We start from the raw sequence: 10,829 nt of genomic DNA, 5'->3' as shown, positions 1-10,829 counted from the left end.
CTTATGATGAATTCATGCTTACAGTAAAACATAGTTACAGTGAACACACTTATAATGAATTCATGCTTACAGTGAAACATGTTACAGTAAACATGCTTATAATGAATTCACACTTGCAGTAAAACTTGGTTACAGCGAACATGCTTAATGAATTCACACTTACAGTAAAACTTGGTTTCAGCAAACATGCTTAATGAATTCACACTTGCAGTAAAACTTGGTGACAGCGAAAATGCTTAATGAATTCACACTTACAGTGAAGTGATTTTTAGCTCTTCTTAGCTGAAGGCTCAAAGAGCTAATCATATGGCCATATGTGCGGTGTGCGTCAACTTTTTGGAAAAAGGACTATATCTCAAGAACCCCTTGGCCAATATTTGTCAAATTTGTCACAGGGTATCCTTGGCCCAAGGGCTTTTATTTGTACTAAAACTAGGATTGTGACCCTTTAACAAGGGAAGATAATTAGGGAAATGCAAACAAAAGTAGTGGTTGCTAAAAAAATCTTTTTCTCAAGAACCACTGGGCAAATTATCACCAAACTTATGCATAAGGATGAGGATAGGTTGTAGATAAAAAAAAAAGCTAGGATCATCAAACTTTGTCAGTTGATGCATCTTGAGTCTTCATAGTTTGTTGACCAAAAAGTAGGTCACCGTGACCTACTTTTGGAATTTGACGGCTATATTTTAATATATCAGACACTATTTGACTTACAATTATCAAGCTTTGTCACTTGATGCATGTTGAGTCTTCAGAGTGAGTTGACTAAAAAGTAGGTCACCATGACCTATTTTTGGATTTTGACGGCTATATTTGAATATTTCAGATACTATTTGACTTACAATCATCAAACTTTGTCAGTTGATGGGTCTTGAGTCTTCAGAGTGTATCGACTAAAAAGTAGGTCACTGTGACCTACTTTTGGAATTTGACATTTATATCTGAATATTTCAGATACTATTTGACTTCAATTATCAAACTTTGTCAGTTGATGCATCTTGAGTCTTTGGAGTGTGTCGACCAAAAAGTAGGTCACTGTGGCCTTCTTTAGGGAATTTGACGGCTATATTTGAATACAATTTGATTCTTTAAAACCTTGTCAATTGATGAATCTTGGTTAGTGAGAATTTTTGCCTGTTCTACAATGTATCAGAAGAGCAATTCTAGGCCCATGGGCCTCTTGTTATTTCCTGTATAGTTATAAAACATATTATAAACTTACTGAATATAACAAATTATGTTTATAACAAATCAAACTTGTTCATCCTTGTCTTTTTGCTATAAACGTGTTTGAATGTACATTTCATTTCAGACATCTGTATGGTAATGGATTGACGTCCCTACAAGGAAACATCTTTGCCAACAGTTCTGTCATATCACAATCCTTGCGTCTGAACAACAACAATCTCTCGTCTATACCTATCAATGCATTTGATAATCTATCGGTTAAAAAAGTGTAAGATTTGAGTTCATTTACTTTTCTCCTGCTAAAGAGGAGGTGAATTGTCAGCCTGCTTTAACCTGTAATGGTAGAGGTAAATGATGAAGGTTTTCTGTTCTGGTTATTTTAGATATCTCCAAGACAACATGATAACTGACTACCCCACAGACACACTATCTAACAAAGCCACTTTGACCACAGTGTGAGTCTCACTTTCATCCACTGAAATTTGAAATTTCAGTTATATTTATTTTGTTAAAATTCTTCATGTAGTGCTCTATGATGACCTAACTTTATACCCCCCACAAACGAAGTTTAGGGGGGTTTATAACAGGAATCACCTTGTCCGCGTCTGTCCTTAGAGATAATTTGTCCAGAGTATATCTTCAACACTGATGAATAGATTTCATTAAAATTGTATGAATAATAATATGTGCACCTGCTATTTGTATTGAGTTTAAATAAAATTCAAGGAGTAATAGATAATATTATTTTTTTCCCATTTTCAAGTATATGTGTTTGTTATGTTGTCATTGTCCAGAGTCTATCTTAAAAAACTATTCTTTGATGAGCACAAATTCACTATTTCCCACTATTCAATGTACATGTACCATACTGGAGATCTTAGTCCCATTAGGACAGTTCGAGTTAAATTTATACCGCAGGGGTCCGTTTTACAAAACAACGTAGGACAAAGTCGCAAGTCTTAAATTGTATTACACATTTATTAGTTTAAATGAGGGAATTAAAACGTTTCTGAAACTCAATTTTCAACAATATTTGTTCACTATTTTACTTTGGAGTGAATCATCTTTCAATAAACGGAAGGATTCTAGTATGTAAAGTTGATCGTAAATCATACTTAGTTCTTTTGTAAAATGCTCCCCAGGCTTTTACTAGTGCACTCTTAGATTCCTGTAAAGAGCATTCATATTCAAATGGATGGGAATATTCTGTACACAATTAAAACTATCCCAGGGTGCCTTGTTTGTTTTTACAGAGACCTGACCAACAACAAGATCTCCACAGTCACTTCCTCCACCTTCCTTAATCAGGTGTCACTGACTGACCTTGATCTTGACAACAACCTATTGACCTCAATATCAAAGGATGTGTTTACTCCGCTAATCAATCTTCAAAATCTGTAAGTACTAAAACCTTCAGTGCTAAATATATCATTTGATTCTTTATCATTGCAGTTGTTGAGATTTACTAATGTTAAAATTCTCATCTTATACAAAGGATTAAGTGACACAAATTATAGGAACGATTCCACTTAAAGATCGATGAAAAAGAATGAGAATTTAAAAGCACAAGTGTTCAAAAGTCCAGGATCAAAGTTTTATATTAAAAAAATATTATGAATTTGATTATTATGTTCTAAGTGTTTTTCAGTTTTTATCTGTTAAAGTGTGTTATTTTACATGAATTAAAATGGACAATTACTCTATCAGGTTTATGTGTATAATATTGTATGCAATATATTTTTGGGATTTTCTTTGTATGACAGAGACCTGAGTGGAAATTCCATTGGTTATGTTGAGCCGCTATCCTTTAGTTCTCTGATCGCCTTGCAGACATTGGACATCTCGTCCAATCAGCTTATCTTCTTCCCCAAACTGCCGAACATGACCAGTCTGAGATCTGTGGACATTTCTCACAATCTTCTGCAGTCTATAGAATACCAGGCTTTTGATGACTTTGAAAACAGTAAAGTCTTCAACACTCTGTAAGTGAATGCTTGTAATTAATGATTTAAACATTTTGTAAAATGGATCAATGGTTAGGATTTGAAGCAATGAGCCAATCACTGATCAGGATTTGAAGCAGTGAGCCAATCACTGATCAGGATTTGAAGCAATGAGCCAATCACTGATCAGGATTTGAAGTAGTGAGCCAATCACTGAACATTTGAAATGATTAAGTAGGTTCATATGTATTTACATGTAGATTTTACAACGGTCAATGCTGACTTATTTAACTTTAAATGTGTTACCTCTATATGTTTTTTATTTGTACAGAGCAAAGGGTAAATTTGAAAGATCAATTCAGTATAACATATATATAAAAGAACACGTATAAAGCCTTATTTTTTGCTGTATAGTTGAATTTTCACTGTTCAGTATACTGTTGTTGAACTTGCATGTATTTTAATAATGTTCAATATAAACAATTTCAATATAACAGATAGTTCAATATAACAGATAGTTCAATATAAGCGATTTCAATGTAACAGAGAGTTCAATATAAGTGACTTCAATATAACAGATAAATCAATATAAGTGACTTCAATATAACAGAGTTCAATGTAAGTGACTTCAATATAACAGATAGTTCAATATAAGTGTCTTCAATATAACAGATAGTTCAATGTAAGTGACTTCAGTATAACAGATAGTTCAATATAAGTGATTTCAATGTAACAGATAGTTCAATATAAGTGACTTCAATATAACAGATAGTTCAATGTAAGTGACTTCAATGTAACAGATAGTTCAATATAAGTGACTTCAATATAACAGATAGTTCAATGTAAGTGACTTCAATATAACAGATAGTTCAATATAAGTGATTTCAATGTAACAGATAGTTCAATATAAGTGACTTCAATATAACAGATAGTTCAATGTAAGTGACTTCAATATAACAGATAGTTCAATATATTCAGTGATTTCAATGTAACAATGTAACAGATAGTTCAATATAAGTGACTTCAATATAACAGATAGTTCAATATAAGTGATTTCAATGTAACAGATAGTTCAATATAAGTGACTTCAATGTAACAGATAGTTCAATATAAGTGTCTTCAATATAACAGATAGTTCAATATAAGTGATTTCAATGTAACAATTAGTTCAATATAAGTGACTTCAATGTAACAGATAGTTCAATATAAGTGACTTCAATGTAACAGATAGTTCAATATAAGTGACTTCAGTATAAGTGGAGTAGACTGTACATTATGAAATACTGTTGAATCTGTTTTTACTGCTAGGAAGCTGGATGAAAACCTTGCACTTGGATGTGATTGTTACCTCTATGAGACCCTGCTTGTTGTCCAGACAACCATCAGCGGGGGTCAGTGTGGGTCCCCATCTTCTGTCCTGGGAGTTTTGTTTGGGCACACCAATAAGACATTGCCCATGTATTTTGAAAACCAACAGCTCTCCAAATTTCTGTGTTGTGAGTATTCATATTTCAGTGTACCATTTCTGTTTTAAGTCGATGTTCTCATCATCATCAACCAGTTTTGATTATACAGGCCATGTATTAATCCTCATGTTGAGGGTGTGGCCTGTCTGTCGAGAACGAAGTCTTCCTCTCCACGCCTGGCGATCCAGTGGGTTGGTAGAGTCCATGTTCAGGGCTACACGATCACGCTTCACGAGTTTGTCCCAAGAAAGCTTTGGTCTACCTTCATCCCACTGTGCTGCAATGTTCATGCATCTGAAAATTGATTTCTAAAAGTTGTCAGTGCTTTCTTTTTCATCAACATTTTTATCATTTCTTTCTTTTTCCCTCAACTTTTTCAATATTCGATATATGCAGTATTTAGTTGTTAAAAGAAAATATGAAAGTTGTTGTGTATTCAGAGATTTGTAATGACATAGAAGATTCTACAATGGTTTGATTTTTGTGTTATTGAGTGAGTATATTAATAGTTTGTGGTATCTCATTCCAGCCCCTATCAACTTGATAGCTTCCTCACCCTCGGCGACCCAGTTAACGGTGTCCTGGACACGCCCCAATGACACGGTGTCCTCCAATAAATACATCGCGGATGCTGTGGCCAGCAGCTGGTGTGTACATGCAATCCCAAATCTTTGTTGTGATTTCAGAGATTTTTTTCCACGAGAACTATTGATTTTCCCCAATTTTGAAAATAAAAAATTTGCAGTTATACAAACTGCTTAGTTTTAGTAATTTAATTTAAGGCTCATAATTTAATGCTTTGCATGAAATATTTTGTACAAGTTAACTAATTTCTTCAGTTTCTTTTCAATAGAATAACAATAAAATGATACTCGTTTGTAAAATTTAAAATGATGAATATGTACTTGTTTGGTTTATTCATGCAGTGTTTGTTTTAGAACAAATGCCTTTGTTTTATGTGTATAGAGCTCTGTGCAAAGATAGACAAGTCTTTTGCAAAAAAAAGTTTTGAAGCTGTGCTTGATGATCTTCCGCAGATCGATGCAAGATTAAGGGTATTATTTTGTATTAATTTTGCATTTATTCATTGATTGCGGAGAATGATCGTTAAAATTCTAGGCAGTACAGATTGACTTGTACAAGTAATCCTGGAGGTGTGGTATCTCAGGCCACTGTGGTTGCTACCACACATACCTTCACAGCAGCTGATGGAATCGCCACAGGAACCACCTATGTATGTACTGTGGCACTGTTGGTGAGCAATGGTACAAGTGCCGAGAGTCAACCGGTGGTGATTACCACTCAAGCTACTGCAGGTGAGATTTATGTAATTTATGCCACTGTGCCTTTCACATGCAGTGAGAATTATTCTGGACCCCACCTATAGTGGAGGCCATATAGTCATCAGCCGGTGTGTGTGTGTCCGTACGTGCATATATTTGAATGACAGTTTTCTGAACTGATTCTTGGTATCCCTTGAATTTTTTATTCATAAACTTCTATCAGTGGGTTACAGATAAAAAATTTGTAGAGGATTTCTTGATCTATTTTTGAAGAGTTATGGGCCTTGAACTTGGCAAAAAATGCCACAAAGCAGTGCCCTATTGCGATGTTTGCCATCATTGATATCTTGTCTGTGTTTTACATCTATAGTTTACAATGACTGAAGCTGCCCCCTGTGGTGGTGCAGTGGGGCAATCCTTAGTCTTTGATTGGGGTATTCCTGTTTGTGTGTTTATTTGAGCATTTCTAAAATTTTACACAGTCTGCACTAATCCACTATTTGGCATGGTCCTGTTTTAGCGATTGCTCTGTGTTTGATAATGTTTGAATAGAGATTTTCCTATTTCAGTGCAACCATAAATTTTGTGTTTTTGCCTCACTGCCAAAGCCACTAAAATTTAAATCTCACTAAAATAAGTACACATACAGTATTATGGATCTCACAAGTTGTGCTTACTCCTCTCTTTAACAGCTACCAGCACCAATGTGACAGTGGGAGCGACAGATTGGATCCTCCCTATTGCGTACTATGATTTTAGGTAGGGGCTGCACTGAAATTGAAGTTGAGGAGTGTGGACTTTTTTTTTTATATACTTTGCTTAATAATTGCTGAATGGTATGTAAAATTTGCATTGTTCTTTTTTTTTTTTTTACTTATAATATTTAAATGGATGTTGAATTTTTCATAATTTTGTGATTTGAATTGATTTGAAAGTAGAGTTGTTTTTGTTTCAGTGTGACAAACTCAGATTTCAATGGATTCTCCAATGCTATCATTTCTAAGCCTACCTATGTCCCAAGTCCCTACGGCTCATGGCTACTGCGGTCTGCCACCCCAAACTCCGATACATTCTCTGGCTGGTTTGTGGATCAGACTGGGATTAATCATGTCTATAAAGACAACATCACACTGAAGCTTATCTCGGCGTCTTCTCCAGTCACACACAGGTAAGCTTATCTTGGCGTTTTCTCCGGTTATACACAGGTAAGCTTATCTCGGCGTCTTCTCCGGTTACACACAGGTAAGAAGTGAAACACCTGGCTACACACTGAAGCTTATCTCAGCGTCTTCTCCGGTCACACACAGGTAAGCTTATCTTGGCATCTTCTCCAGTTATACACAGGTAAGCTTATCTCGGCGTCTTCTCCGGTCACACACAGGTAAGCTTATCTCGGCATCTTCTCCAGTTATACACAGGTAAGCTTATCTCGGCGTCTTCTCCGGTGACACACAGGTAAGCATATCTCGGCATCTTCTCCGGTGACACACAGGTAAACATATCTCAGCGTCTTCTCCGGTGACACACAGGTAAGCTTATCTCGGCGTCTTCTCCGGTGACACACAGGTAAGAAGTGGAACACCTGACTACAGGGGAGTTAGGTGTGTGTAATCAGAAGTACAAGGGCTGTCCAAAAGGTTTTTTGAACACATTATATTTTTATGCCCCCAGAATCGAAGATTCAGGGACATCTAGTTTTTGGTTTATCTGTCCATCTGTCTGTAGCAAAAAACTTTTAACTGGAGTCATGTCTTTTACACCATAAGAGGTAGACCTTTCATATTGGTATGTGTATTCCTTGTGGCAAAAGCTTGCCATTGACACCAAAATGTTTGACCTGGTGACCTTACATTGACCTAATTTTAGAAAATTCTAATATAATCCATATCTTTCAAATTGTATAAGGTACCGTTTTTATATTAAGCATGTGCATTTCTTGTGAGAAGACCTTTCCATTGGTACTAGATGTGTTGACCTTGTGACCTTGAAATTGACCTAGCTTTTGGAATTTTTTCAAAAAATGTTTAACCTTGGGCATATCTCTTCCTACATAAGAGACACAGCTATTATATTTGGCATGTGTATTTCTTTCCATTGGTATCAGCATCTTTGTTCTAGTGACCTTTACATTGACCTATGAATTTGTTTTAGAAAACTTGGTGACCTTGAAATTGACCTCTGGCCTACTTTGAAAATTATTCACTGAAATGAGTTCTGCTTTATTTTAATTTGGGGCATCAGTGTTTCACAAACAAACACATCTTGTTTCATTTGATGTACTAAGTGAAAACATTCAAAACCAACTTATTTTGACTTGGAATTTCAAAACAAACATTTTAATATTTGTTACTGTGGATTTACAGTAAGTGTGAACGAGACATATTGGCATGCAAGTACATAACGTGCTCAAGATAGTTCATTGGAAAGTCCCCGAGTGATTTTAAAGAGCGCTTTTGATTGGTCGGTTAAATTATAGGTAGGCGTTCCCAAGTATTTGGCATTATATTATCTCGTGCTTAACAAGTGTAAGTTTCACTATATGATTTCAGTTTAAGTTACACCGTACGTAGCGTGAGATGCAATATCGGGTTTGGTTTGACAACGGAGATTTGAAGATTACGTTAATAATATAGATTATTGAGATGGATATGAGATAATCTCATTTAATTGAGTGAATAGCATTATACAATAGGACTTAACTTGGTACAAGCTAACTTATTTTAAGAAAGTCAGCATCAGGAGGAGTTAACTAGTATTGCAACTTCCTCTTCCTTTTTGCACCCCACTCAAGTGGAAGGAACAACAGCACGTTACCCACCCACCCTCCCCATATTTTGAAAAAGTTAAGTAAACCATCAATTTGTTTTACTTTGGTCAAATAATCTGCGCCAAGTATGTTATATTTTTTGGTAAATTGCAGGGCGTGGATTCAGTTAAGCTGAGCCTGTTTTTGTACTTGCATAGGACTGCTCATATGACGATAGTTGCACCTTGCTAATTGCCAACCAGTCAACGAAAGAGGACTATTGAATAAATATCCGGATAATTTTTCTTTTCTTACATTTGTCGCAATTTTAAGGGGGAGGAGTCAGGGAAACATTAAGGCCAATAAGTGTACAAGCTTAACCTGTTGTCTCTGCCCATCTGCATCAAAGCATGAGGGATGTCTCATGGCTGTGTGTTAACATGGAAGTTAAATGCCATTGAGCAAATGTGTGGAATAACTGGAAACTGCTTGGGGTCTGCAGCATTTCAGTGCTCAGACCCCCTCTACCTCTATAAAAGGAGGAGAGGCTACAGGCTGGGTGGTGTGAAAGTTCTAAACCAGGTAGCAAGCCAGAGACAGGGTGTAAAAGCTGTGCAGCTTGTGTGCCTAGCCACCATGCGTGTTAGGCATGGGGTTCCTTGGCACTCGCATCAAAGCGAGGCCACTAGTTTGCCCATTGGTTTATGGTATCCTAGTTGTCTCCCTTGACTCCTACTAATTTTTGCAGCCAGTATCATCCAACACTTGTGTATTGTGTTTTTATGATGTCATTGCTCAATAAATTCATGTAAAGTACCAATTGGTGTTTATTTTCATTCTCACTAGTGGCTGAAAGATAATTCAATAATATTGTGAAAAGGCAGACAAAGCAAACTATCTTGGCTGCAATCTTCAATTAAAATGTCTTGTAAAGTTTATCTTATATATACTAGATATCTACATGTATTATAAAAGTGATGGGATATCTTATAAAGAAAAAAATATAAGATGTCTTATAAAAGATACAAGATATCTCGTAAACTTTAGAAGATATAACTTTTATCAGATACCTTATAAATTTTATCTTTAAAACAGGAATAACCGTGCCATACTTATAATCCATCGCAGTATCAATAGGTATGGGAGGGGGAATACAGGGTGAAAAAGGCGAGCTCCGATATGTAAAGAAAAGGCAGGATAACAATATCCCAGAATTCAAATAGTGTTGAATATTGAAAAGAAAAAAAATGACGGGATCGAAAATGCTGCGGGAAAAGGCAGGATCCGCAGTTGCCTCTATATCCCAATAAAAATTGAAAGGTTATACTCCCTTAAATTCCTGTATATACTTGTCAGTTTTAAGTGATCAGAAATTTCAGTACATGTTTCTATAGGCGATTTCGTCCGTTAAAGAACAATGCTTTTGTTTTGTTATCTCTTTCACATTCGCAGTTTCCATATCGTTATTTTAAAATAAATCTCTCAGAGGATATTTTCGAAATCTTGCAAAGCATTGGAAAAGATCGATGTCCGAAAAATTTCTAAATTCAAATAGTTAGGGGGAAGAGGGGGTAAAAACTCGTTAGTTTCTGTCATCCGACATCGATTACACGTTAGTGGGAAAAAAAGACAACTGACTTTAAAACCACATAATAATACATTTTAATAAACGTTTAATAGTTTCAATGTACACTTTCATTTGTTTTACTTGTTAATCGATTATTTTCAACATACTTCATACTTAGTTTTGTATTGGGGGGGGGTGTCTTGGTGAGAACTATGCAAACTCAGTTTTCTCTAACATTGAACATTTGATCTCACCCCTAAAATAATTTGTCAGATTAAGTAATAAGATCGATAGATATTCTACTTCGAGAAAACATTTATTTTCAACACATGGCAATTGGATGCTTTGATGTCTTTTACTGTTATATATACCCACATTTTGGTAAGAAATTCGGAAGTAACCATCGCTAGAGACTGTTAATTGAATGAACAACGGCAAGTTCTGTGAATTCTAGCAATAACTAAATTCCCCAAACCATCCCTCTCCTGTACATGTAACACATTATTAAAGAAATTCAGCATTTCGTTAGCATTAGACGCGCCTTCTATAACGTCATAATAAACCACAGCAAAGGTTGATTGTTAATATTGCGTTTATACTGGCGTACCTTTGAACCTATATCACTGGTCCACC

The 10,829-nt window shown here is 35.6% G+C and overlaps 1 protein-coding gene across 2 annotated transcripts in view; it reads left to right on the top strand.

Moving 5' to 3' along the window:
* The window catches only part of LOC125657686 (uncharacterized), a 125,610-nt gene that overhangs the window by 52,971 nt on the left and 61,810 nt on the right, over positions 1-10,829 (top strand). For both annotated transcript variants that reach the window (XM_048888413.2, XM_056148799.1), the window contains 9 exons: positions 1,316-1,459; positions 1,575-1,646; positions 2,445-2,588; positions 2,955-3,173; positions 4,443-4,630; positions 5,130-5,247; positions 5,720-5,916; positions 6,576-6,642; positions 6,839-7,051. In XM_048888413.2, the coding sequence (XP_048744370.2) occupies positions 1,316-1,459; positions 1,575-1,646; positions 2,445-2,588; positions 2,955-3,173; positions 4,443-4,630; positions 5,130-5,247; positions 5,720-5,916; positions 6,576-6,642; positions 6,839-7,051 (1,362 nt within the window). The remainder of the gene's footprint in view (positions 1-1,315; positions 1,460-1,574; positions 1,647-2,444; positions 2,589-2,954; positions 3,174-4,442; positions 4,631-5,129; positions 5,248-5,719; positions 5,917-6,575; positions 6,643-6,838; positions 7,052-10,829) is intronic.

This window comes from Ostrea edulis, chromosome 9 (assembly GCF_947568905.1).
Source record: "Ostrea edulis chromosome 9, xbOstEdul1.1, whole genome shotgun sequence".
NCBI classification, from domain to species: domain Eukaryota; kingdom Metazoa; phylum Mollusca; class Bivalvia; order Ostreida; family Ostreidae; genus Ostrea; species Ostrea edulis.
The sequence above is the reverse complement of the archived record's forward strand: the minus strand, read 5'-3'. Positions and strand labels throughout refer to the sequence as shown.